The sequence below is a fragment of the Corvus hawaiiensis genome, chromosome 4 (assembly GCF_020740725.1).
Source record: "Corvus hawaiiensis isolate bCorHaw1 chromosome 4, bCorHaw1.pri.cur, whole genome shotgun sequence".
NCBI classification, from domain to species: domain Eukaryota; kingdom Metazoa; phylum Chordata; class Aves; order Passeriformes; family Corvidae; genus Corvus; species Corvus hawaiiensis.
This window is the reverse complement of record NC_063216.1, coordinates 21,595,597-21,623,534: the sequence shown is the minus strand read 5'-3', so window position 1 is coordinate 21,623,534 and position 27,938 is coordinate 21,595,597. Positions and strand designations below refer to the sequence as shown.

Sequence of the window (27,938 nt, the reverse complement as noted above, 5' to 3'; positions counted from 1 at the left end):
ATGTGCAGTAGTGAATAATTCATTTTATTGCCATTTTATTTTTGCAGAATAGACATTCACACTATCTATTGCACATTATCTATTCACACTATCTATCACACTAGATTAAAAGTGGAAAGAAGAAAAATTCATTAAAGTGTGTGTGTGATTACATGAGATTCAATCATTCTAATCTACAGCTTAAATGTATTGACATTAAGGAAATTATTAAAACCAGGACATAATACATGAGAAGATTTAATGAGTGCCACAGGGATCCACTGAGGAAAGCAGGGCATTCACTTTGTTGATGAGAGATAAAGAGATTGGCCTTTTGGCTTGGTAGTTATCTACTTTATGTCAGTTTTCTACGTTTGGAGTTCCTGTTCTCTGGGCTGCTAGAGAGCAGGGGGGGTGATGTTCAAGTGAATGCACAGGATGGGGAGCTACACCAGCACCACTCCACTTCAGCCCTCTCCCTTCTTACTCATGGAGCAGCGCTGAGTGCCATTGGGGAGGAGACTTTCTCTGTCAGGAGAATCAAAAGTGCATAACTAAACAGCAGCCAGAGGAGCAATGGGGGTGTTGGCCTGGTAAGACTTTGCTGCTCACAGCTTCCCCTGCTGAAAGAACTCCCACTGCAGTAATGATAAAGAAGGTCTTGAACAAAACTTTCTATTCCTGAAACTCTTCCAAAGCAGAGATTGCAAGTACTGCAATATTGGAAATTTATATTAGTGCTGTGTGAAAAAAAAACAACAACACATTCTCCTTCTAAGGAGAATTCTCCTTCCTCTCTGTCGGTTCCTATTATCCCTTTGAAGTGCTGTAGCTGGTAGTTGGTGGCTGGATTTCTGTCCAGGTCATATGAGTTAGGTGGAAAAGTGGTTTTTGCAAAACAGTGATGAATCATCTCAAAAGAAGAATAATAATTTTCCTTCAGAAGAAGTAGGATTATAAAACTCTTCTGGATTTGGGAATAAGACTCACCCTACGATCACTGTAAGTCAATGGCAGGACTGGATCTGCTACTGCTGAGTACACCAGTGTATGAGCACCTGTCTTCTGCCCCTGGAGTCCTACATACAAGTTACATAATTGCTCTAAGGCATGAAAAAGCTATAGGTAGATAATCTGGAGGAGTGGATTTTTTCTGAGTTATGGTATCCCAGAGAAAGCAACAACAGAGCAAAGCTAATCTCTCATTTTAACTCTGATTTTCAGAACAGAAAAGCTGTTGCAGAAGACCTCCCTGTGGATTTTCTTCATGGTTTTACAATGGATCCTGGTTCTCTCTATACACAAGTTTCCTTCTTTCTTTCCTATGTGAAATGTAGGCACAATATTTTGTCCCAACTTGCTTTGGTCTTGCACCTTTGCTTTTTTTTTCATTGAAGATTACGTTTGGCTTGTGATGTTGCTGACTGCTGCCCATTCTGGAAAGGTGTTCAGCTGGAAGAGCCTAATTCCCCATGTGTTGATGGCCACCATGACAACAGCCAGGCCAATCAGATTTACACCCAGGCCAGCTTTCACCTGCAAAAGCAAAATGCATCAGAGCAACTTAATCAAAAACAGTTAAGATAGGAGAAAAAAGAAAAAAAAAATCTATACTTACTTACACACAGTGTGATAATTTATGTATAGTGATTTCTAGAGCCAGAAAAAAAAGCATAAATGAGGGTTATGTGTCAGGGTATATGTTGGAGTATTCAGGAATGATGGTTAAAGACTGATGCAGTTCATTATGAACTGCTCAGTTTGTCACTTGAACTTCTCAATTTTGATAATCTCAAACTTCTCATCCTTGATAATCAGAATGGGGAGTTAAACCACACAGAACAGGGTGATACATGACTTCCTGTGGAGCTATGTGATAAATCTAATTTCTCCTGCTCTCTTGTGCTTGTCTTAATAGGTCAATGCAAAGAATTGCATACTCCTGAAGCTCTTTAGACCATTACATTCATTGAAAAAAATAAAGATAAGAAATGTGTGTGTCCTACAGCAGATTTGCTGTTCTTAACCTGACAGCTCTATTATGTAACAGCAGTGCAGACATCATTACTTAGTATTAGCACCAATATAATCATTATTATTATTTTTGGCTGGTGGATTGGAACTAGGTGTTGAAGTTGCATGAAGCATGGGAGGATATACCCAGACCCAAGACTCACCATATCTTTGATCTGGCAGTGCCCATAACTGAAGACAATGGCATTTGGAGGGTTACCCACTGGCAGCATCACCGCAAATGAGATGCACATGGTGACAGGAATCAGGGTGTATAAAGGGTTGATGAGCAGTGTTTCTGACTGGAAGAAGAGAGGGAGAGAGGTGTTTTACCTAATCAATAAAAGTCACTGCTGACAATCAGTATGAATGGACCCTCTCTGTTTTCTGTGAATCCTATCTGCCTAATTTCTAAACTTAAGTGTGAATTATTTTTTGGTTGGTTGGGTTTTTTTAGAGCAATGCCATAATTTTGAGCTGGGCGTGCTCCAGGGATCTCTCTTGTGACATTTCACACTGAGGGAGGGTGGAGTTTGCTACTAATAGGCCACCTTTGCTCTTTCTCCTACTTGTTCTCTGTGTCATTCTGTATTGTGTCTTCTGGGTCTTAACACTGACTGCCACTTCAGTCTTCATCCAAGAGAAGTCACGACAGGCTAACACAAACAACTCACTTCTTCTAGCTGCTGAATATGCTGAGACATTGTGTGATGTCCTCCTGAACAGTGGTTTAGAGAACCAGCTGTTTGTGATCCAAGCTTGCATGGTGAGAAGGCAGAGATGATGGAATATTCTTTACAGTGGGCTAAAGAATGGTGCTTCTACTGCAGTTTCCAGTGGTGATAAAATTTTGTATTTTCATTTACATTGGCTTTGGCCTGGTTTTATGTCGGAGGGGAAGGGGGAAAGGGTAAACAAGGCTACCATCATTTTGGGGAGGGGAGTGTCTCCAGGTTCCTTTTGCAATCAAAAAAGAGAGTTTGCCTTGAGATGGCAATTCACACTACAAGTAGATTACTGCTCTAAATATTTTTTTAGGAGAGTCACTTTCTGCATGGAGCAGAAGCAAATCTGAACTCCTAAGCCACAGAAACACATTTAGTTCTTTTTGTCTGACCATACCTTTATATTACCTCAGAGCTGTTCACATAACGTGCTTTGGGACAATCCCATAAAATTGTTATCATAGGGAAAGATAGATAATGACCAACACTCTTGGGAAGAAAAGCTTCACATTACATAAAAAAACTAAAGAGAAAATTTTCTGTAATTGTTATTCCAATATAAAATTAAATTAGTATCTCTTTCTTGCACCTTTGTCAATAGCATCCTGGGTTTTCTTCTGCCCCTTACAAACATCTCTTCTTTCCTCGTTGGAAGACAGTATGCTTACCAGATCACCCTTCTGAACAATTTTAAATCTGAAATAAAATTCAGCACTCCAGTCTTTTCCTACAAATAGGGAGCTGATGACTACTAATGAGCAACACATTAAAAAAAAAAATTAATAAAAGTATCTCAAGCTTTATGTGAAATTCACCTCTCTGGTTGATTCCATAGTCACCTTTTCTTGTACTTGGCCTATGAATTCCTCAGTGCACTTGGTCTGAGAGGTATTATAAATTCCTTGGTGCTAAAATATGCTTTTGGCTGCCCAATTCTATTATTTGTCCTAGTTCCAAAGTTACAGAACAGTAGCTTGGGAACTGAGGCTGGGTTTCATATGAACAGAGTGCCAAGACCCTGACATCCTAAAAAATTCTCACAAGCCTGTCAGGAAACAACAGACTAAAAATGTCACTGTTTTCACTCACCATGCTGCATAAAATAGGCAGAAAGATGGTTATGGTTGCTGGATTACTAACAAATTCTGTTACCATGGACACCAAAATGCAAGCCAGCAGAGTTACAGCCCAGTAGGGAAGGCTGCTCAGGGAGAGCATTTGACGTCCAATCCATGTAGAGAGGCCAGAGGTCTGGGGAAAAGACAGAAGCACAAGAATTACTAAATACTTGGTATGTTTGTAAAACAGATTCTTCTCTCTGTGGCAGTTTGCATCAGCAAATCCCACCAGCAAATAAACAAAGTTTAGGTCAATGCTTTCTGCATTTCCTTTTGCTCAGTAAAGTAGATTTCACTGCAGTGTTTAATAAATAGCAAGAAAAAGACATATTGAGTGCAGGGAGTAGCTACCTACTACATTATGTGTGGGAAACAATACTTTCCCTCAGTTATGTACAAACTTGTAAGTATCCACATCATGAATCCAAACTGGGGAGCATACAAAGGAATAAAAGAGCAGGTTGATACTATTTTTAGAAAGGAGGATAAAAAAAATTATCTGTATCAGTACCTTGCATCCAGCTGCTAAGGCATAACCCCCTCCAACCAACACTACAATCTCCCAGGGCATGGTCTTCTGGAAGTCCTTCCAGGTAATGATGGGCTCCAGGCTGTTAATGTCTGTTGACTTTTCACCATCTCCTATATCAAATAAAGTGAGTGTGTGACCAGTGTTATACTGCTCTTTTTGCAAAGATCTTCACATTTTTACAAGAATAGAAATGATGGAATATGCATGGCACTACCTGAGAGAGAGGCAAAGAGGCAGTCCACAGCCTATTTCTCTGGCTAGCCTGGCCTCAGCAAATGCAGTGTATTAATTCCAAACATCCTGGCTTTCCCTTGGCTGCTCTGTTGATGTAAAGAGTTGTAAACCCCTGTGTTTTCATGTTACAGCTTTTTGAGGGACTGTGTGCTGTGTTGTGATACACATGTGCATATATCTGTAGACTACAGAGAAGGTGTTACAATGGGATTGTATTATCAAAGAAGGGCTATGAAGTAGGCCATGATGCTTGACAAAGTGCATTTAGGCCCCTAGATTTTATCTGAGGACATTAGGATTTTTAGTGCCTGAGTATTTTCTTGGAGGAGGAGTTAGAGAGTGTCATGTTTTCCTAAAATCTGTACAATATATGACAGTATAAAAATGTATGTTTATATACATCTATAATCTCTATGTAAGACTGTGCAGACCATTCTACTTTCATACAGCACTGCTGAAAGCCTGGCACAGCAAACTGATCAAACCACTGAGTGCTACCCAAACACAAATGTGAAATAATCTCATTATCAAGAAGACTGTGAGAGAAGCATTGCACAAAATTGGAACATTGTCTGGGATTTTATGACCTCTTTTATGTTTATCTTAAGACATTACTGTGATTTCCACTGTATAAGTGATGATTTTTTTACTAGGGTTTATCTTCAGCTTTTTTTTGCATTATAGTTCTTTAATATGGAACTCCATCTGAACCTTTTCTAAGTTCAGTCCTAAATTTGAAAAACACTGAAGAGGTGGCAGTCTCAGATTCAAGACCTGTTTGTCATCCTCTGAATGAGACAATATGAATTATGGCAAAGGAGAAGGAGGTCTGGTGCAGGAAGGGCTGGTATCAGAGGAGAAACTGAACCCTGACTTACCAACATAAAAGTTTCTTCTTTGAACTTTTTACAGACAAAAAAATAAATCATTAGACATTGAAAAATGTACCAGCTCTCTTTCTTGCTGCATCCTCCTCACCTTTTTTCCTTTTTCCAAAACATGGCTTTTTTGCTGGAATCAGGAAAAGGAGAAACCCAAGAAATACAGAGACAGTGGCATCAGTCCGGTAACCTTTCCTAGGAAAGAAAAAGCAAGGTTTTCATAAAAACACATTAACAGAAACACTTCCAATCCAGGTACATAACTCCAAGCACATTTCTGCAGGTGCAGTTGTATTTCCACATCTGAAGTAATACTAACAGCCCTCTAGAAAAATATGCCTGCATATCAAGGATACAAATTGGATTTTTTTCCCATTTGTTAAACTGACTTTTGTAGCCAACTTCAATCATTGCTCAACAATTTTTAACATTCTGGTTGAAAAAAAATAATCCCTTTTGGCTTACAAATCTATTAACTTGGAGGTACAGAAATATAGTGTGTTTACTAGAAGTAAGAAACAGTAAACACATTCTGGGGAAAAGCCAAACCCAAGTGATCCTTTAGAAATTAACTGTAGATTGATTTTAAATTAAATGTTTAAAACTCTTTCTGTAAAAGTATTTTGAGGAGTACCAGACTCCAGTGATCACCAGAAAATCATAATATTAGGAATTGTTTTTCTGTCAAAATTGGAATGCAAAGTTAATTTTATGCAATATAAAGAAAACTTACATTCAAATCATTTCTTCTTTGATGTGCAAAGTGTGTTATAGTAAGTTTTAATGTAATTTGTTTCAATGTTATTTAAAATAAAAGAAAAATTATTTGCTTCAGTCACCATTCTCAGTAATATTTAATTGAATGGACATTTTCTTGATAAAACACTCTTTGTCAAAAATTTTAATTTCAATTATAGTTGCAATATATTCTAGTGACAACTTTTCTATGAATGCACTAAAATTTTTTAAGCTCAAAATCTGACCCTCCTATTCTTTTACATTTGAAATGGCTTAATTTACTTTCTCTAATTAGCTCATTTTGAATAATGAGAAAGAATGGAATTTGTCACTATATGAACAAATACAATTTAAGAAAAAAATCCTAATTTTTTAATAAGGACTCCATTTTTCACTGCTTTATTAAATGTGGCTGATGATGTCTTAGGGGAAAAAAATATTGTAGAAAGTCATAAGAAGCAAAGTTGTATTCCTGTGCAGTTTTTTAGGTAATTTTACTCACTTCTCAAAAAACGATGACCATCCTGGGACAAAGCCAGGCTCACGAGTGAACCAAAGCAAGGTCATCAGGATGAAGAAGAATCCAGTCACCATCTCGGGATAGCTAGAAATAAAAGAACAGAGAAAACTAGGAAGTAATTCCAAGGTCATCTGAAAACTCAAGAGCAAGTTCCAGAAGAAGTAAGAAAGTAGAGATTGACTTAAAAAAAAAAAAAAGAATAAAAACCATATGAAAAATAGCAAGGAAGATTAGTTTGAATTAAAGAATTCTAGATTTGGCTCCCAGCTGGGAACCATCTAAACCCAGTAAAAAGTAGGCTAAAAATATCCATCTGTATTTGCAATTCAATCATTCATGGGCGAGACCTGAAGTATTTCTAAATGCTTGTTTTGTATTTGCATTATTATCTGATTAAATGAGTTAACAAGGTGAAGCTCATATTAGCATTACACTGTAAACACATTCTCTTGCATTTTTTAGAACGGTAGAAAGCCTAAGAGCAAATGACAATGTAAATTAGCACAGATGGTGCACACAAGGTGACTTGAGGATACTTGAGGTGGCTTGAGGATTTTTAATTTAGCATAGATTTAAATTAAGAATGATTTCAAGTTTAGGCTCATCCTGAACAACAGTCTAGTTTCAGAGTTTATACTATTCAGGCAGTTGATTTGTCAACATTTCGGTTGAACAGCACAAAAATGTTTTGTGGAGAAGGAATTCTGTGGCATATCAGCCCTTTTGAAAATGAAAATCTTGCCAAATAATCTCTTCAAGAGACATTTCTTGCCATTATGCATAAAGATGGTGGGCAACTGGCAGGGCTGGACAACTGGTGGCCTAGGAAAAAGTCTTTGTTGAGCTTCTATCCACTAAAATAAGAACATGCCTGAATTAGGAAAAGGGGTCCTTTAAGGTTCAAAGACACAGCTTGACTCAGATGACCTTTGAACCCTGGGATAAATGTGAATCTTTCCTTTTTCTTCCTTAAATAAATGAGTTACATGTTAACACTCATGCTTGTAACAAAGTCTTTGATTTTAGTTCATTTTTGCATTTGGTTCTATTTCTATCCTGGAAGGGAGGAAAAAGAGCCGACAGTTTTAGAACAAGCTACATGAGCCAAAGGCAACATGGAGGGCAATAGGAAAGGATAGTTCTGCCTAGAGAGGCAAAGTCCCAAGGAAGGAAGGTCTGGTTTACCTAACATTTCCCAGTTTCTTATATTCCTCTTGAATTTTTCTCTCTGACATTTCTTCCCGTTTGGTCTTCTTCTTCTTGCTCACAGAACAGGTCTCTTTAAAACTGAGATAGCACAATAAAATTAGTCAAGGGCATAAAAGAGGGGGGGGAAAAAAGTACTTAAAAAATCCCAGCAATGAGATAGACTGAAAATTCTGGTATCAGGGACTGTTGGGACAAGATGTGACTGGGGCAAGGCCTGATGGTAATGGGAAAGGAAATTTCTGCGTGTGATATTTGATTAATCTGGTTTCAAGTTCTTTTAAGATTCAATTCTAGTCATAGCTGGAAGGTCCCCAGGGTGCTCTGACTAGTACTGATTGGTATCACTGAGCCATCTTGAGCCATGGCTGGGCTCCCTCTGCGTAGGCTTCGTCAAAGAGCTGCCAGAAACCTCTAAAAGCTACGGCTAGTTTCTATCATCACATGGAAATATTGTGACAGAGGTCAGCTATCAATAGAAATTTTTAATGGGCTAACTATGCTTTCCAGTTGGATCAGGGTTATCCAACATATTTGGGGCCTGCTCTGGCTTTGGAGACCATATTTAACTTGAATATTCAGGATTCACAGTAAACAATGAGGGAAAGCTGTGCTTGGGATCCCATTAGCTGCCACGACCTGTCTGCTTGTACTCACACTGTTATAGAAACAGCTGTTTCTAAACCAGGCACAGCCAGAAAAGCACCGTATTTCTCTGCACCAGGGCAGTTGGCCTGGTGTTTTGTCCAGGCAAAAAATGCCTGTACTTCTGCTGGGAACATGAAAACACAAGCCTGTTTCCTAGCTGAGTGTATTGATCCTGCTATACATTTTCATGAATGTTAAGTGAAGCCCTTAGCTTGTTCAGTTTGCCTTTGTTCTGTAAGACAGCATGGACATTCTTAATTGAAATGAAGATGCTTTCAACTTCACTTCAACCCTCTCCTTTTCTTCTTTCCAGAAGTGTTACTTTGCTGTGCTTTGAGCCACAGATCCCTGCTTTTTCACTCCAGCTGCACCCTCTGTCACACAGAGGGGTGAGGGGATCTAAGCCAGTCTAAAAGAGGCAGCAGCAGGGACTGAAGTACCCTGGCAGCACAACTTTTATAGTTCTTTTAGGTGATAATAGGGGTTTTTATGATTCCTGCTATTTTAATATCTCATTTGGTACCTCACTAGACACCCAAGATGTAGCACTGGCCAAACCATGGACTTCAATCTCCCTCAATGTATTTGCTTAAGGCCAGACTCTCAAATGAATTTGCATTGCTCAAGATCCAGACAGGCCCTGTCTGGTCAAAAAAAGGACGTAACCAGGGTTTTCATTTCACTTGGGCAAATATGTAACACATTGTTTTAGCTCACTTAGCACTGCCTTTCATCTATACGTATTTTAAATTTTCTTGCAAACCTTGCTGTTAGACCAGTAAAATCCACCAGCAGGGAGAGAAGAGGCTGGAAGAACCTTCCAGGCTGGAAGAGAAGAGCTATATGGTTTATAAAGACCAGTTCTGTGGTAACAATTCCACCCTTAGCTCTTCTTTGCTGACTAAGATCCTTTGATAGGTTCATTCTCTTTCACCTTTGGCCTGGTCTAGGGCCTTAAAGTCTGAAATTCTGTTCCATCTAAGCCAAGTAAGAACAGATTGATGACATAGGGCTTCCTAGGAAAATAACATTACGAGAATTCATTAAACATTTGTGCACAAGCATTAGGCAGCTGTTTCAACATGTTCTAAGTGTTTCCAGGCTCAGGAGGATGTGAAGGCAGGGTATTGAAGCCCAGCTCCTAACATAATATGTTCTTTAATGAACTGCGGTGAATAGAAGTCAGAGATTAAGGAGGCTTGGAATCAACTAGTACTTCTCAAAAAGTCAATAATGCTTCAGTCTCTGGTATTATTTAGAACAACATTAATCAGCATGAAGTCTTGGATGCAATGTGGAATTTCAATTTTATTTTTTTGTTAAACCAAATTAATTGAGGGTATGTTAGGGCCTGTTTCTTCTCAAGATTAAAAAAAAAAAGTGGTGGAGGGAATTTATATTAGCCTTTTAATTTGGAACTACAAGACTCAGAGACTCACTGAGAGGGGCATGGGGCCATTCACCTCTAAATTACTTCAAATCTAGTCAATGTCAGCAGCACTCATTACAGCACTCAGTGAGCAGAACTCATTATCAATTTAGTCATTGGCCTGGGTGAAATAGTGATGTCAGTTCAGTTCACTTTTAAGAGTAAACTAAATCAAATTAAGGCCAATTTAATTCTGAGTAAATGTGTCTGCATCACAATTTATTGCAGATTAACTAATCCACTCTAAATGCACACATTTAGGCAGTTTTCATTAACTTTGTAAAGACAATATGTGGTACAATAAACTAGAAGATTGAGACTTTTTCTTATTTTGGGGCTTAGGGACTTACTGGTATTAAATGTATTTGTCTCAGGCTGTGAGTCCTTTCCACTTTAAAGAGTGGAAATATATATGGAGTCTGTTTACCTTTCATTTTAGCTGGTTTTACATTAATTTTGTTGAGCTGGAGGCAGATCTGACAAGTAACTTGTTCACTTGCAGTTATTTTTCTATCCATCTTTTAAACTGTGCTTTTCCAAAAGGACTGGTAACAAGATTTTTGGTCCACAAGGGAACGCTCATTGTCATAAGAGTGAAAAAAGCCCAAAACAGTTGAATGCTTAGTAAGGATTTCTATCAGCAATACCTGGGCACTTTAATCTCAAGCAGCAATTCTCTATACTGCTGCCTCTGCAGGGCAGCTAAGCAGTGAGATTTCCTCTGGTAATTGTTCTGGCAAGAAGAAGGAAATTGTGCCTTAAATTCTGTCATTTTCCAGTCAAAATGTCTTTATGAGACACGTCTGAGAGGAGCTACAGATGCCATGCTTACAGATCCATGTATCTTGAACAACCTTCACTCACTTGTAACCCAAGAACAGCCAGTGCAGCCAGAACCAAGTCAGCACCAACATGATGAGGGAGATGGGGAAACTGAACAGAAACCAGGTTCCAAAATTCACCACTTCAGCTTTTGGGTACTGGCTGTAAATTATAAAAGAGGATGCGCAAGAAGTTAGAACAGTAAAGGGACAGGGACCTCCAACAGTCATAGTTGCACACACATCTCTAAGCATATATATCTGTCATGGCATGAGAGAAAAACTCCATCAGTTTGCATTTGCAATAGCTGCATTACCTGTGCAGAGTGAAACCAACACACTAACACTATAGCTCTCCAAACCCTTAACACCAGATTGTCTGGCCAGCTTCAAAAACACTTGGAGTGAAACTCCATCCTTACCTGTGGTTTATACTAAGGCTTCTTTTAGGGTTGTCAGACTTCAGAATGATTTCACCCAGAATCTCATTGTATGTCTTCTCATGGGCCACACAAATAGTGGCTGCATTCTGCTGTGCTCTGACAAAGATGTTTGATGAGTGCTTTTAATGCAACTGTCATAAAAGCAAGATCTTGGAAAATTCTGTAAAATCCAAATCCTTGGATTAAGAACGACTTCTGAACTTACTCTTCTTTGCTATGACCATTTAAGAGAGAGAAATGAGGGGTATCAAGGCAATAGTGGCAGCAGGAGGTGGTCAGAATCAGGTCTGAGCTTGGATGTGTATCTGTGCATGAGAAGTACCAGCAGTCTTCTGACAGAAAAACATTCACATTTCTGGCATTGAAACATTCATGTCTTTGAGAGCCCTGGGCCTATGATAAAGGAAATACTTAGGTGATCAGAGAGCTGCTTCCCATCTTCTCTGAAGCAAATGTGTAAGGCCGCATATCTAAGCTGGGGGGTTTTTTGAACTACATGTTGAGCAGCTGATTTTATGACATTTCTTCTTTTGTGAGTATTTCTTTCTCTTCTTTGCTATACCTTCGTGGCTCTAGTGTTTACTTTTCCAGAGTGCCTGCTGCCTTCATGATAATCAGTATGTCAAATCAAAAGAAGTTGATGGAGAAACTTAAATGTTACCACATGCTGAGGAGTTTTTACTTTGCATGGGAGACAGACATGGGTATGTATTAACTTTCAAACATTAACCCTTAGTAATAACATTAGAGTAGAGAAAGAAGCAAATTTTCCTTCAGAGAGACTGTCATACTAAGGTTCCTTGAGGTAGGAAATGACCCACAAGGATGACAATGACTCACCCACCATTCTCACCAAATCCCACTATCACTTACTTGTTGAAGTGCTCTAAGAATATGAGGCTGGTGGAGGTGCCAATGATGGTGGTCAGCCCCCCAATGGTTGCTGCATAGGAGATGCTCAGTGAGAGGCATTTGCAGACCATGTGGTCATGTCTGGTCTGGTACCGGTACTTGGTGCTCAGGCCGAGCTCCGGGGACTCAGGAGGCAGGACCAGGATCTGAGCCTGTGAGGGGACACATTCACAAGGAAAGCAGGTGATCAGAACACCAGCCCAGCATGCTCATACGCCAGAGCGATAAGGGGCCCAGAGAAGAAACAGGTTTGTGTAAGAGAGGGCAGGTTTTTCTTCACAGGGGTTAACTGAGATCAGTCCTGGAAACCTGGCCAGGGGCCTGAAACTGCCTGGTCTGTGACAGAAATGTAGGACAAGCAGTAACCAGACTTCTGGCTAAGGTCTGGGCCAGCTCTGGGTCTGACTGGAATATCAGTGGGCCACTGAAAGCCTTTGAGGGCTGCAGGGACAGGATGCCAGCACTGCAGCAGAAGGAATTCATAATCCTTGAGGTTTAGGAGCAGCCACCACACAAAGGCTTGGTGAACCTTTCACACTTAAACTGGCTCAGAGCCTCTAATTAGGAATGGAGTTCCTAAGATCTCAAAACGTCATGGAAAAGGCTGGGCAATGGGAATACGGAAGGACAAGATGCCAGAAAATTTTGCTCCAAAAGAAGCTTTAAGTGGCAGGTAACTCTCTATAAATCAAGTCCTTGTACTGGGAAAAAAGGTACAGTACTTCAAGGCACTTCACATGCAACCTGTAATTTAGGATTGAGGAAAAAAGGCAGAAAGTGGTTCAGATAGGCTTGTTAGATTTACTAATTTGTATTTTGATTTATTTTTGCACTGTGAACACAAATTTGTATGTTGGTTTTAGCCTGTTCTTTGGTGGGCATAAACTTATGCCATTAGGATTCTACAAAATTGTCATCCAAACAGCAACCTCTTCTTGGATCCACTCGAGAGAAGTAGAAATACTAGAACGAATTGATTTAATGGAGAATTTTGAGGCTGGATATTTTGGAAGACAAAAAGGAGGTGGATACTAAGACTACCTAACAAAGTGGCTGAACAGATTAATGGTCCATGCCTGCTGCTTTTTTCATTCTGAGTAGGATTTTGTGTGTCAGGGGCTGTTGTTTTTGAGTTTGGCTATTTTCCAAGCAGGATTTACAGAAACAAAGTGGCTATTACAGTGAAATAATAAAGGAAACTCGTGATCACATTACTAAATATAAAGCTAGATGAATTGTCCCAGCCACTGGGGATGGGTCTTCTGAACATACCTGTGCTGGCTGCATCTAAATGGGAGCAAGAACTAGCAAAGGGCCAAGCCGTGGCTGTGGTGAGATGATGGAAAGTGATTCCTTTCAAGGAACAAATACGAAACAGTGGGGAGGAGGTGGTATTCACATCTGGTTTTTGCCTCACCCCCAGGTCTAACATTTCCTTACCTGAGGTAGGTGCTGCCCATTGCTCGTAGAATTCATTGTTCCAATTGGGTTGGCTATCATATGCACACCATTCATGCTCTGCAAGGAGGAAAATGCCTTTGGATTAGCCTTTATTATGTTCCTTGGGGCACTTAGAATAGAATTTGTGATGCTTTGTAAAGGTACTGGGTAGCAGGTTTTGGGGACAAAGAAGGAAGAAGAAAAAATGGTTCCAAAACTACAAGAAAATCCAGCCCACTAAAAATCAGCTGTTAATTTTATGCTGGGGAAAAAAAAAATTTAAACTCCTTGATTTTTTACTTTAAAGTGATTTTAAAGTCAGATTATAATGAGATTTGGTCTTCTTCCTCTGTCATGCAGGAGAATTTAAGAGGTCCCTTGAGCCTGTGACTTTGTGATATGTGCTGTAGCAACTGAGAAGTCGCAGCTGCAGAAGCTGGCAATGCCCAAGCAATAAAAGATCATACCCATATGATATGATCCCTATTCCAAAAGAATTTGCTGGAAACCATATGGAATTGTTAGTTTGCTGACTGGATCTCAGGATCTCCAGCAGGAAGTAAAACAAACTTATGTTGTTTTGTACTTATGTCGTTGTTGTTATGGAGCTAATGATCCCCAATTGATTTGTGCAAGCAGGCTGACAGGTTAAATACAAAGCAGGACAGTCTGCAGTACATACTTTCTGCCAGTGACCACCACACATTTGAAATAAAAGAAACAGCAGTGTTTTTCAGAGCTTTGTGCATCTTGCTCAGCTGGTTCCTGCATTAGAAGACAGTGTAGCTCAGAAAATATCACCTGTGACAATACCTTTGAGTGCATCAAGGAGCTGAAGTCAGTAGTAGTAGCACTAAAAACAAAGAAAGGAAAATATACTTTAAAAATGCCTGTTCATCCAGCTCCCGCGAAAGGCACACATCATGGGTAGGAGGGGCAACATCTGCAGGAGAGCTAGTGCCTACTGAAATGCTGAATACCATTTATTAGAACCTCTTATGTGGGCTCTTGGCCAAACAATAAGAGTCATTATTATGTTCCATAGTTCTATCTCTAGCTGGGTAGCAGTGCGGTTCCACCTTCGTGCAAAAAATAAAGGTTGTTTTCTTGGTGGCATTTACCCCGTTCTAGCAGAGGATTCCATTCTCTGTGGAGTGCATCTCCAAGCAATCCAGCACCACTGCTGCCTGTTCTAGTCAAGCCCCTCCTCTACCAACTTTTCCAATGCTGTTTCTGAGTACCTATGTGTACCACATTAAAGCCTTCCCTAAAACCTGTCCTGTGTGGCATGTGGATCATGCAAACAATCCACTGAATTTCTTTCCAGAAGATATGCTACTTTTCCTGCCAAATTCAAAGCTCTTGTTCGAGTAATCCTATTTTAATAATAGTTCTGTATGAAATATCCCACACATATTCTTCAATAGGGTTTAAAGGGATAATTGGCACAATGCCAATCTGATGATTTAATTCTATATTGCATGGAAAATATGGCTGGGATAAAAAGAGGTAACAGAGGCAATATTGGAGAACCCAATTAGTCTCTAGACTAATGAGAAAACTATTTAGATCTTGCAAGTTAACTTAAAGTCATCAACCTGTACTGTTTGAATTATAATATTTGTTTTAAAGTTAATTAACATTTAAAGTAAAAAATACTTGTTTCTCTTTTATTTTGAACAGCTGTGAACAATACAGAAGGAGCTCAAAAAGGGACTGTGCAATTTGTTCTCACACTTCATAAGATGGTCCTCAAAATTAGCCTATAATAAATTTTTAGGACATTAGCTTTGTATACTGTCTTGTATATCTTAACTGATGGTTAATTAGATAATTTGACAAAGAAATTAGTCCTTTACTTGATTTACCCTTTCCCCTTACTAGATTCTGCCCCAAATAGAGACCTAGTTGAAACTGTTAGTGTTTCAAACCTCTGAAGAAATTTGTCTCTATTTAAAAAATCCTTTTACAAATTTTGTGGGGGAGGAGGGGCATTTTTCTGCCTCCCATCATCTCCCTCCATCCTCCATTCTCATCTCCCTCTTAAATGCAGGCAGTTCAGACTTTCTTCAGGAATTCTCTGTAAGTGATTTCCCTCTGGATATGTCCTGTGAGCAGTCCGTGCTGTATTTGGATCCTCTCCATCACTGTTCCTTCAGGGGAACAGAAATAAAAATCTGTGCACAGCACTTTCTTGCACAGCACAAACACAGACTTCAAAAGAGCTTTCAAACCTCTACAGATATTTTCCTTCTCCCTAAAATATCCATAGTGTTCAAAAATAAATGAATACTGCAAAGTTTTAGTGAGATCCAGACCATTGCATTAATCCCATTTATCATGTAAGCCTTCCTTGTCAGTCACATGTGAAACATTCACTTGCAAGATTCTGCTTGCCCTTCCTGGCTCTACTCCTGGGTTCATCTCATTGCAACCTGTGTAGGGTTCAAATGTCCAGTCCTGATGAACAGGGTTCATTCTTACTCCTCATTGATGAAGATAAGCTCCAGTGAAGGTTGGCCATGCTTTTCACCGAGACCTGCAACAAAGGAACAGAGAGCAGCCCTTGGGGTAAGAACTGAGCTGAGTCCCTGGGCCACAGCACTGGACCTGGAGAAGCTGCTACAAACAAAAGCTTGTCCAAACAGTCTCAGGTGCTCTCTTTATGCAGCATTTTATTGTTCTGTATTGTACTGATCATGTGCATCTGGCAATTAAAAGACTGTGATACCTACAAATAATAGACAAGGTTGGATGAAAAAATTTTCAGCCTGGAAACTGTAAAGTGAAAGAAAGGAGAGATCTTTTTCTTCCTAAACCTTTTCCTTCTGGGAAGGAATGAACAAAATGAACCTTAGAGCCCTTATCAAATTTTATTATGGGATTGTCAAGAGAAAGCTTCTGAGCCTCTTCTAAATTTCCTGGACTTTATTCTCAGAGGTTTTCTCCCAACCCTGTAAAATCCTATGACCCAAAAGTTTATTACACAGAGCCACAGCAGATGCCCTAATTCAGTATAGTTTCCCAGCTCCTGTTCTTCCATCACTTCTTGAAACTTTCTTTCATTTTTTGAAAGGAATATTAGAGTACAAAAAGAAAGAGTACATATCAGTGCTTTTGGCAGTATAAATCAGACAGATCTGACCTCGATAGAATTTGAATAATATGTATCAACAAGCCTGGTCACTGATAAACAAAAGAGAAAAGAGTGGCCAGTACTAAAAAGTACCTATTGGCTTGTTGTCTTCAGCAACGGTGCTGCCTGCAGTCGTGATGACCTCGCACTCCTCCTCAGCATTCACTAGCTCCTGGAGCACTGCCTCCACGATTGGCATCACCATGGCTGTGCTGGAGGTGTTGGAAAGCCACATGGAGAGCACCGTGGTGCAGCACATAAAGCAAAGGAGCAACCTGGAGTGCAGCACAGGAAAATACGAGGAATCGCAGGGGGAAGAAAAAGGAGGGGAAAATTTGTGAGCTTTCAGACTCTGAAAGGAAAGATGGGTGTGACAGATGCCCCAAACCAAGGTAGCTTTTGCCCATGGATGGGAAGATCAGAGAGGTTTCAAGCTGCTGCTGTCAGGCTCAAGCTACCCCCAAGCCAAAGGTTCAACTCACATGCCTGGCTTGGCTCCAGCCATCATCACCATGCGCAAGGCAATTCTCTTGTGGAGATTCCACTTTTCTACAGAAGCTGCCACACAAATCACGCCCATGAGGAGCAAAGTTGTGTTCTTGAAATATTCAGCAGCCACCTGCATTAAGGTACAGGGGGAATCAGTCAGTTAAAAAAGCAGTAATTACTCTACACAGAAAGCATGCTGAATGAGAAGAAATATAGCCTTGCGCATTTTTGCTCCCTGGAGTAAGAATGACAGGGAGCTGCAGAAAATGAAGAATTCATAAATCAAAATAGTCTCTTTAATCTCCTTCTTGTTGTGTTTACAAATAAGGTTCTCTACCCTACTGTTTATAGGCTTCTCAGTTTTGAAGAGATCAAGAGAAATGTTATTTTTTTCTAGCAGGATATTCAGTGCCTGCAGTAAATCAGTCATACTCGACTAGGCTCAGAGGGAAACAAGCACAGGCAAAACTGCACTGAAGGCAGCTTACTCCTGTGCTTCATCTGCTTTTTCATTCTGGACATGTTTTTGTCTATCTTGCTTATATTTATTCTGTTATGTTCAGCTTTTAGGCAAAATGTGGCATCCCTAGAACCTACAGCTTCAGAAAAAAAGTCCTGTGGGACTTGCTCTTTGAGTGCGGTAAGAAATGGTTGGTATATTGCTGCAGTGATCCACAAACCCTGTGCCAAAACTTTTCACATTGGAAATCCATTTCCACTTTATCAGGAAAATAGGGAAAAGTTCCAAGAAGAAGAACTTTAATTTAAAGACGATGAGCAAAACCCATTAACTGGTTCACGAAAATATTAAGAGACCACCTCCAAAGCAGAAATTGTGAATGTGGGTCTTGCTAAAAAAATGAGAAGATATTCTGTTAAGCAACTGCAAAAATGGCAAATTAAGCAAACCATACAATTCTTACACAAACACACACACATACTTCTGTAAAAACAAACAAAATGGGAGAAAATAAAAGTTGCAAACAGATGCTTGGGGTCTAGCAAAATTTTTCATTTAATTTTGATGCAATCCTTCCTGTGGACCCAAAAATGCTGTTAGCAAGGAATTTTCCTGCTTCTTTTAAACCATGGGATACTTTTCTCTCTCATGGTAGATAACAGCAGAAGTTCTGTAAACCATGAACACCTGCGACCTTGTAGAACTATGTTTATGGTACAGTAGAAAAATATTTTGACAATGGATGTTTTAGGATTTTAGCCAATCACCCCCAAGGGGTGGCTGATCCTTTGTCCAATTAGACTATGAAGAAAAAAGTCTATAAAAGAGTTTGTAAAATAATTAAATAAATCAATCTTGCTGCACAATTCCTGCCTGCTGGATCTTCTCTCCTCCTCCCTATGGCTGCGGGACACGGTCATATCGAGAGTGGAAATACCTTCCTAGGCTGTTACTGGAATATTTTTCTAAAAACATAACTTCTTCAGTTTAAAACTACTCCTCTAACCAAATGTAGGTGCCAGCATTTAAAAACAATTAAGAACAGAGGAAGCAATAGTTTTTCCTTTGTCCTCAGTTATATTGATGCTCCTCCATAAAGTGCAAGAATGACACTAATGTTATTTTGTGAAATCTGCAACAAGTTATACATTTAATAACACTTATTTAATAAATCCCTGTGGTGACCTAAATAGATTTGGCAATCATAGTTGCTTGCCAGAACTTTTAAATATCACCTTTTTGGCTTTCTTCCACCGTCTTCTTTCTCATTAACTTACTTTATTTTCCTGCTACCTTTTCAAAAAATAATGAGGTGAATGTAGGAAATCCATCAACCTGGCAGAGTGAAGAACCTGTTTTTTTTTTTTTTTTCCCTCTATTCCTTTTACAGCCATTTTGGAGAAATAAGTGAATGCTAATAGTCTTATTAACACCAACATACATATATATGACACACTGAGTCATGTTCTTAAGCCCCTGTGAGTAATTTGTTGCTTAAATAGTAGTAATTTTCTAGTCAAGAGTCACTCCTGAACAGCTTGGAAATACTGCAACATCATCAGAGTTGTTTATTTTTGAATGCAGGGGTTTATTTCTGTTCCTAAAGCAAATAATACATTCTTTTCAGCAGTCTTACTGTCACTTTATTTGATATTACACTGAATTTCTCTCAGGCTGCCATTAAATTTTCCTTCTCCAGTGTGCTGCCAAATTTTTAATGAAAATGTTAGGAAGAAAAGATTGTGAAAATACCAAATTGTGTTTGTATGAAAATGCATCTAATTTTATTACAAAACTTGGGGGAATAAGCAGTCATAAAACTCTTGGCTCATGCTTGTCTCTATCCATTTATGGGTATTCCCAGTGCTAGATTGTGAGAGAAATCCAACAATTTTATGTTTGCTACATATACTTCTGCAGTCTTATCTGTATTACTTGTCCTTAAATGTGCTGTCCCCTCATGCCCAAATAAAGAGATAGAAAAAAGGAGGGGGGAAAGAAGTTGTAGACAAAATAAAATAAACTATTGGCATATAAAGAAAGAAATTAACATTCAAAAAAAACTCAAGTAAGCAAATTCAGGCCTGATCATAGAGACTTTTTTGTACAGCTACTCCTTTGCCTGAGAACTCATGGCTACAATGCAGCACTAGGTTACAGCTTTGAAAAAGGACTAGACATTCACCTGGATAACAAAATTATCTAGTCTTTTACAGTAAATGGTAACTGGTTTTAGTGTATGTACCCTCTTGCCTTATATGACATCCACAGCAAATACAATTGGAAGGAAACTTTACAGTGTGTCCTGTAGCTGCTCTTTACATAGATTTGAGGAGGGGAAAGGTGGGATCCTGTGGAGCAATAGGTTGTGATGCAGCAGTTGAAAGGATGGACATCCCTCCTGCCTAATATAGCTTGTATTATATCCTCTGTTGATCTTCTGTCGAAGAAAGAGCTGGTGGGACGCAGTTACCCATGATGAGATGCACACTGTTGCAATTGCTGGGTTTAGTTTAGCAGGCTGCAGCTTTCCTGAGAGCTCAGCAGAGTGCTTAGGGCAGTGAGACCATTTCACCCTCCCGTAGTCCATTTTGGATGGCTCTGTGGTTTTGCTCTGGTCAGCTATCAGCCTTACAACCAGTGATGGCAAGGGAGGCGAGAAGGGTCTCTCCATGAGGGTTTAAGAGGATCTTTTAATAATTACATCTTGCCCCAGCTACCCCCAGAGTCGGAGAGACCTTGTGACCGGGGTGCAGGGGGTTTTGTCAGGGGCTCAGGGGCGGTACCTGGGCGGGGTTAGGGTACAGGAGCAAATGGAGAGAGAGCCCGAGGGAGCGGCCAGGGCTAGGGGCAAGGAACGGGGGGTGGGGGGAACCATGTGGGCTAGGAAGAGCAATGGGTAAACAGATTGCTACAGTACGCTGCTTCCTCCCATACCTCTAAGCCTTGCTACTGCACTAACATCAGCATTATTCAAATAATTAGCTGAGAGTAAGAATATTAAATGATAAAAATGAGCAACCGTCTGACCTCGCTGGACTTCATGACTCCAAAGAGAGGGTAGAGGAAAGCAGGAACCAAGGCTGCTGCCCCAAGAGGCACTGCTTCAGAGACCCAGTACACAGCTGTCACCACAAGCACGTAGGCACACGAGGCTTCCTGCAGGAACGAAGCACAGAGGATGAGTCTTACTGCCCCACCACATGCTGTGGGAGATCTGTGAACTCACCCATGGGATTCTTCAGACTCTGGGTGCGTGGGTCTAGAAAAACCAAAAAGGACTGTATTGGGACCTCCAAAGGTGCAGCTGTTTGGGTGTGAAATCTTGGCTACCATCTGAAAAGACAGCTTCTGAAGATTATGCTAATGAGAATTTTCACATATAAGACAGGACAAAGCATGGGGATAAGCCTGTTTATCAGCAAAATAATAGCTTCAAGTGTATTTATAAATTTGTTTGATTTCCATAATCCAATATTTACCAAGCATTCAATCATGACTGCTCAGATTAGACCTGTTGACCTGTTATCTCTGCATGTTTTTGTCTCCAGTACCAGACAAAGACAAGAAGTGTTACTTTTCAGGACCAGATGAGAGCATTCATATTTGCCATAAAACTGCCTCGTAGTTATTTTGGGAAATGCTCTGGGAACTTGTGGTTTGTTGTTGTTTTTTGTTTTTTGTTTTTTTTTTAAACAGTGTGCAAACACTTTTGTTAGATGATTTTATTTGCTCAGGTAATTTCTAAAGACCTTCGGAAGAAGACCACAGACCTGCAGGGTTGGAAGCAATGGGTGAATGGAGTTAATGGGACAAATTTGCTGCTGTCCAAGGTTCTGGTAGAAAAAGGCATGAGAGCATCATGCTGAGCAGTCATGGGGAGCTGGGGTATGATGGAGAAAAGTGCTATCTGCTGAATACTCTTACAGGAAAACACAGCTAGTGCATGGAAGTCTTCTGGTCCATTTCTATGATATATCTTTATTTATTGCACTCCTTGGAGTTCTCCTTAGGCTCAATTTGCTATCTTACCAATAGTTTCTATACTTAGAAACCTCTGGATATCTGCTGGTAATAATTACAGAAACTACCCTCAAGAAAAGGTTTTTCCTTTCCTTTTCTTTTCTCAAGTTTGAAGCCAAGTCCTGTACTGGCCTAACCTGCATTCTATGGCAGTTAGTAGGTCTGCACTGATTTACTCCAGCTATAAATGTACCCGTTCTTCATTATGTACCAGACGTTGCATATGAATTTATCGAGTCATGTGGAGTCACAGCTCACAAATGGCTACTGTTTAGAAAATTCCCTGTTCACAAATGCTATTTGAGTCTCTTAAAATATAAATTCACTACTTTTGTTTCCTGGATGGATGACTTCTAAATAAAGCAGCTTTCAAGAGGTCACACAAGCAATTCTCACATATCCCTGTGCAAATCAATGAGCATGTTTTTACATTTCATTGTTTTTCAATCACTTTTGTGAACGAGGTGGTAAAGCCTAGTGAAATTATACAGGGATGTGGGTTCAATGGAATGAATCAATAGCTTGTATTTAAATTCATGTTTATAGGTGTCATTTTTACATTACCTCTAGCAAAGAGCTACAATCAGCTGTTGATCTTTTTTTTGAAGTACTGCTTATAGTAATAACAGGCAGAACAAAACCCACAGAGAAACTTAAGATAGATTGATATGTATTGATTGCTTTACTTGAGTAAGAATTGCAGCCAGGGTTACTCAGAAGCTTGGATTTAAATATTTAAATGCCAGATCTCGCTCTGTTTCAGAGAAGTGTAACATTAAACACTTATATTTCAACAAAGCCAGGGTAGGTTTATATCAGATATTAGGGAAAATTTCTTCAGTGGTAGGGTGGTCAGGCATTGGAATAGATTGCCCAGAGAGGTGGTGGATCCACCATCCCTGGAAGCTTTCAAAGGACATGTGGATGTGGCCCTCGGGAATATGGTTTAGTGGTGAACACAGCAGTGCCGAGTTAGCAGTTGGACTTGATGATCTTAGAAGTCTTTTCCAGCATTAATGATTCTATGACTCTGTGATTCTATTAAGCAGGGCCACCAAAATAGCTGAAACAAATTTAGAAGAAAACCTAACTTCCTTTGAGCAGATAGACTCCAATTACTTGAGAGGTTATAAAGAGTATCTGAAAGGCTGTTGGAGAAATTTAGCTCTGGATTAGCCAACTTGCTGCTCAGTCACTTTTAACTACGTTATACTTCAAGGTTAATATTCTACAGAGAGCAGAGCATAGGGCCATTTTTGTGACCTAGTGACTGACTCATATGTAATTTTTAACTCATTAGCTTCTGCTAACAAACTGCTATGTTGCATGGGCTCTGTATGAGATCCAGCAGTTGTCTGAGGAGAACAATAACTTCTAATGAAAGAAGAATCAGTGATTTTTATTTTAAAGCTGTGCAGATGTAAAATCCAAGGGGTACGTTTTGCCAAAATTAATAAAATTGCTCTCATCCTAACCTGAATCTAAACCATTTTCTCACTCCAAAAATGCACTTATCTTTAATTTCTTTGAGTAATTGTTTGTTATTTTTTATTACTCCTCTCTGTGTGGCAATAAAGTAGGCTGATAATGAAAATGGAATAGGACAAAGGGAAGTTGCATCTCTACCGAAACCTTACTGGGATGGGCACAGAGTCTTTGTGTTCCCTACAAAACAGGCTGCAATCATTTTACAAAATAAACACCCTAAAAAACCCTCCCATTTTTAAATGGTACAAAACTGTAAGTGAGCACTGGGAAAGCCAAGCTTGCTAATCTCCACTATAAACTTAATCGGCTTGTCTGGCAACTTTATTTATTTTTCTCTGTTTCCAAGAGAAACCATATTAATCTCTTCTATTTAATTGAGCTGAGTTTATATATTTAATTAATGGTTACCAGAGCTTCTAAGTACTAGACTGAAGCAGTGGCAGTATAATTTTAAGTGTTTCACCCTCCTCATTTGTTATACAGCTGAAAATTTCTGTTAAGCCAACCTCAGAGCTTGAAGCAGGGAATAGGAAAATGTGATGGCTGAAGGGACTATCATCAATTTATCTGTCTTCAGTCAGTCCCTTAGGTGGAAATAAAAGAGGAGCTGAAAGGAAGCTGTGGCTAAAAACTCCACACTAAGGGTCATGCATCAAACTATTGTAACTAAAATATCCAAGGATCTCAGAATGATTAAAAGAAAGAATAAATTCTGTGTTGGAAATTTGCCCACTTAAAGGTGTGCATTGCATATCTTGCATGCAGAGGTGTGGTTAAGCTCTGCAAAGAAGTAGTCCAGCCTCTGGAATAACATCTTTGATTTTATGGGATCATGCTGAAATTCCAGTCTTCGGCCGGTGTAAATAAAACCAAAGGTGACTGAAAGGATGTCATCTGTGGCTCTTCAGAGCACGTTCTGTGCTTTAGGGTCCATTCTGCTGATTTGGCATATCAGCATGTCAGCATCCCCTGATACTGCAGGTCTCACAGCTCTGCCAGCTGCTGACTTTTGAGGAGCAATCCAAACTGATCCTTGATTGGGCACAGTGTGGCCACAGGAGCAGTGGTCACAGAAAGCCCGTTCTCAACTGACTGAATTCATGTGGCATGCCTGATGGTATCTCTGGTGGCTTTATGACAAAAGAAAAAAAAAAAAAGAGGATAAAGATTACAAAAAAGAAGCAAAAATGCTCACGTCACTGTGAACAATGAAGGAAATAAGGACAGAATGAAAAAGACCCACAGTTTAAGGCAAACACTTTTTTTGACCTGAAAGACATTTATGTGTTTCCAAACCTGTGGTACAATTTCAGTCAAAACTCTGGAAGGGGAAAAAGAATTCAAGCAAATTTTATCAAATTTATTTTTCACCCAACCATTTCTTGTCACAAAATAATATTAAAGAAGCTGTGGACTTTATTCCCATTAGCAGTATCTAACAACAATTCTGAGTCCTTGTGCTCCCTTTGATCACTCTTGCCACTATACATGTAATGCTCCTTTGACGTTTCCAGAGATGTGCTGGTATCATCAAAGAAACTGCAAGCTGATTCCCCGCAGAAATGCAAATATAAATGACCTGGTAATTTCAATCTCTATAAAAAAAGACAAAAAAACCTAATATAAATGTAAAAATACCACCATGTGAGCAGGCATCAAATTTAATCTTCCCATTTAAAAAGTAATCATAATCAATGGGTTGTAACAAAGTAAAATCTACACAAAGGCACTTGAATAGTGTGCTGTCAGCTGAGTTTACTTGGTGGTGGTGTTTTCTTAATAGCACTATAAACATTTGTCCAGCTCTTGGTCAGACTCTCAGCTGTACTTTACCCTCTGTGGTCACTCACATATGTACAAAGTGGATGTAAATCACCACCAGCTGGATTTTCACATCACTTTGCAGTAAAGCAGCATCACAAGGTGCAGAGTAATAGTGCAGGGGAGCTGGTGCTGTACAACAGCAATTCTTGGAGCAATCCTGTCAGTGAATTCCTGCTTCAGCACCCATATGGTGCTTTACAATTCCCTTGGCTGAGCATGTCAAGGAGCATCTCTTTTCATGTCACCCTTCCAGGGACATGGGGGGAGATTAAACCTTTCTGTAAAACAAGCCTCTGTGAAAGGGTGAGCCTTTCTGTTCCCTGAAGAGCACAATTGTCTGTCATTCATTCCCTCTCTTGAGGTAAAAGAGATGAAAAAGTATTGCAAGAGACCAGCCAAGATACACTGACATTCAGAGCAGGAAAACGTGAAACATATAGTTCAGTGGTGCAGGAACATTTCCTTTCTATGAATCCTGGTTATCTTTCTAAACAAAATATTACTGTTTTTTTTATGAAAACAGCTATACAGTTCCTAATCCTTTGCATTTCTATTTGATAAAGGAGTAGTATTCATAAGTCCCCTGATACTATAAGGAAGAATTAATCTTTAGCAGGGCAGAGGACGGAATGGAAATTACTGCACCTTTTGGACAGATTTATGTCTAGGGCTATGGGGAAGGACAAGCTGCAGATTTTTAATACATTGCAAATATTGATAAGTTAAATATCACCACCTCTATAAGGTAGGAAAACATTGCTATTTTATGGGTTACAGCTGCAGAGATGTGCAAAGAAAGGACTTTACCATGTGGCCAAGGTATTCAGTAGCTCCAAAGCAGAGTCAGGAACACAGCTGCACTCCCTTTGCCTGGTCTGTGTGTTAAGCACAGGATATTCCCTCCATTGCATTGCTGTGTATGTCTCTGGGTCAGCATTTATGAGCCAGTGTCAGCTGCAATGTCTCAGCAGAGGCACCTCCACCTGCTCTGGAGCAGTCAGTGCCATGCATTGCTACCAAGTCCTAGTTCCTGCCTCACCTGAATTGCTGCCTTATAAACCCACACTAAATTGAAAGTCCCTCCATGCATACTTATTACTAAAAAACTAAAGACTCTATAAGTATTCCTTTTAAAGACCTCTCCTTAAAGAAAATTTCATGGATGTGTTTGTTCTGTTCCCCCTTCCACACAGATATTATTTTAGAAAAAGAAGAGATCCAATATTTCTGCTTTAAAACAATGCTTTACTAGCTTCACCTGGCTCTTCAGCTCTGCTTGTGACATGACTCGAGGTACCCCTGGCTCTTACCATGATGACTTCTCAGTGACCCTCACAGTCCTTCAAATTTGAGTCTTTGATTTTTCTAAGATCTGTGTTTCTTGAGGTCTTTGTCTTTCTTTTTGCACACTGCAAGCTTAATCAGCAGGACTACCTGCTGCACTCAGAGGCTTTGCTAAAAAGAAAATGAAAATGTACTTACACTGCTGGGGTATATGAGCGGCAGAGGAAGAAGCAGAAGTGGAATGAGAACAACGAGCAAGAGATTTCTGGATCGGAGAATCTCCTTCATCACTGCCATACTCTTTCACTTCCTGGTGGCTTTCTCCTCCTTCAGATTCTTCTCTGGTTCCTCAGATGTTCCAATTTTCATGCCACGTTTTCCTTCACCTGTGCCTGGATTTCCCCAAAAGATCTCTCAGCATCTCATCTCCTATCCCCACAGTCACCTAAAATATCTTTCTTAGTTTATTTGTTCTTCAATCTGTTGTTTTGAAAAGGTTTATCGACTACAAAGACATTCAGTTTATGTAGGGCTCACCACCACATCCAAATTATTATCACACCATAACATGCAGAGATTTGCAAGTTGGAGCATAGTGATCTTTTGACAAATTTTCTTTTTTATTCGGACTCACAGTTGTAGATGTGTAGTATCCTTATTCCCATGTTTTATAAAGTTTTTTTCTTCCATCATCTAGCGATGTGGTTCCTGTTTTCATAAATCAGGTGAGATATGTTTTGGGCTGCTGCTTTTCCTTCTGCTTGATAGTCTGAAAGTCTCATATACAGTTCCTTTTCTGCTGGAAAATTACTAAACCAAACAACTTATTGTTCAGTGCATAGAAGTAAATTTTCAGGTACTTCTTCTTTAAAGAAAAGACCGAACCCCCCCTCCATTTGCAGCTCCTTCGGATTTTATTTCTTTGCTTCTGTTTTGTATCTACCTTTACCCTACTTTTGCCTTGAGCTTGGAATTCACAGGGCAGTAATTCCAGCATGGATTATACTTGATCTCAAGACAAAAACTTGTTAAAAAGCTACAGGCAACTCTAATTCACCAATGAGGACTGCTGAAGGTAGAAGTTGCTCCACCCATTGCCCCAAACACAGTCAGAACATTTGAGAAAATCAACAGCTTTCTGACATTCCCACAAATATATAAAAAGAGCTTTTTTAAGTGTCTGAACAGTTTGTCATTGTTTCAAGGTCTCTGTACTGATGATAAATAAATAATCATTGTTTTCTGAACAGTATCTTTTGTCTTCGTGCTTCTTCCATGGCGACCCTTGAATGTCACTAATTCAAAAGGCCTGGGCTGATCTCTGTGCTGGCTCGTGTGCCCTGAGTATCCAGAGGGCCCAAAATCAAACTGAGAATTTTTAGACTTTCTAGTCTAAAGTCTTGTCTTCTAGTGGAGACAAGACTCTTCTGTTATTAATGCCTTTTGTGGGGTAGAAAGCACTGCAGATTTAGGACTGAACCCACTGGCTCGTTACATGCACAATCTGTAGCCAGACATCCATTTGCCCTGTGTCTCATGGGAAGCACACATCTAGGATTTTCTGTGCCCCCAAAACTTGCTTGCCTGTTCTCTCC

At 39.7% G+C, this 27,938-nt stretch overlaps 1 protein-coding gene across 5 annotated transcripts; it reads right to left on the bottom strand.

Moving 5' to 3' along the window:
• Nucleotides 1-3: 3 nt before the first annotated feature.
• On the bottom strand, nucleotides 4-27,420 carry SLC13A4 (solute carrier family 13 member 4). Of its 5 annotated transcripts, none has more exons than XM_048300915.1 (16): nucleotides 26,542-27,418; nucleotides 20,755-20,883; nucleotides 17,258-17,394; nucleotides 16,869-17,050; nucleotides 16,124-16,178; nucleotides 14,441-14,492; nucleotides 13,640-13,717; nucleotides 12,161-12,351; nucleotides 10,888-11,007; nucleotides 7,926-8,027; nucleotides 6,723-6,824; nucleotides 5,550-5,677; nucleotides 4,347-4,477; nucleotides 3,807-3,968; nucleotides 2,157-2,294; nucleotides 4-1,515 (listed from the first exon to the last, which is right to left on the bottom strand). In XM_048300915.1, exons 1-16 carry the CDS (start codon nucleotides 26,638-26,640, stop codon nucleotides 1,378-1,380), a joined length of 1,944 nt encoding a protein of 647 aa, XP_048156872.1. In that variant the 5' UTR covers nucleotides 26,641-27,418; the 3' UTR covers nucleotides 4-1,377. The 5 variants fall into 5 exon arrangements, with proteins under 5 accessions (XP_048156872.1, XP_048156874.1, XP_048156873.1 ...); XM_048300917.1 differs by having other exon boundaries at nucleotides 5,580-5,677; nucleotides 26,542-27,417; XM_048300916.1 differs by having other exon boundaries at nucleotides 14,453-14,492; nucleotides 26,542-27,416.
• Nucleotides 27,421-27,938: the final 518 nt, after the last annotated feature.

Coding starts and splice junctions, on each gene's coding strand:
- SLC13A4 (XM_048300915.1), bottom strand. CDS start 26,640: ATGGCAGTGATGAAGGAGATTCTCCGATCCAGAAATCTCTTGCTCGTT. Junction 6,825..7,925: donor AAGAAACTGGGAAATGTTAG/GTAAACCAGACC, acceptor TTTTATTTCTAG/CTATCCCGAGATGGTGACTG. Junction 2,295..3,806: donor TGCCTATTTTATGCAGCATG/GTGAGTGAAAAC, acceptor CTCTTCTTCCAG/TCAGAAACACTGCTCATCAA.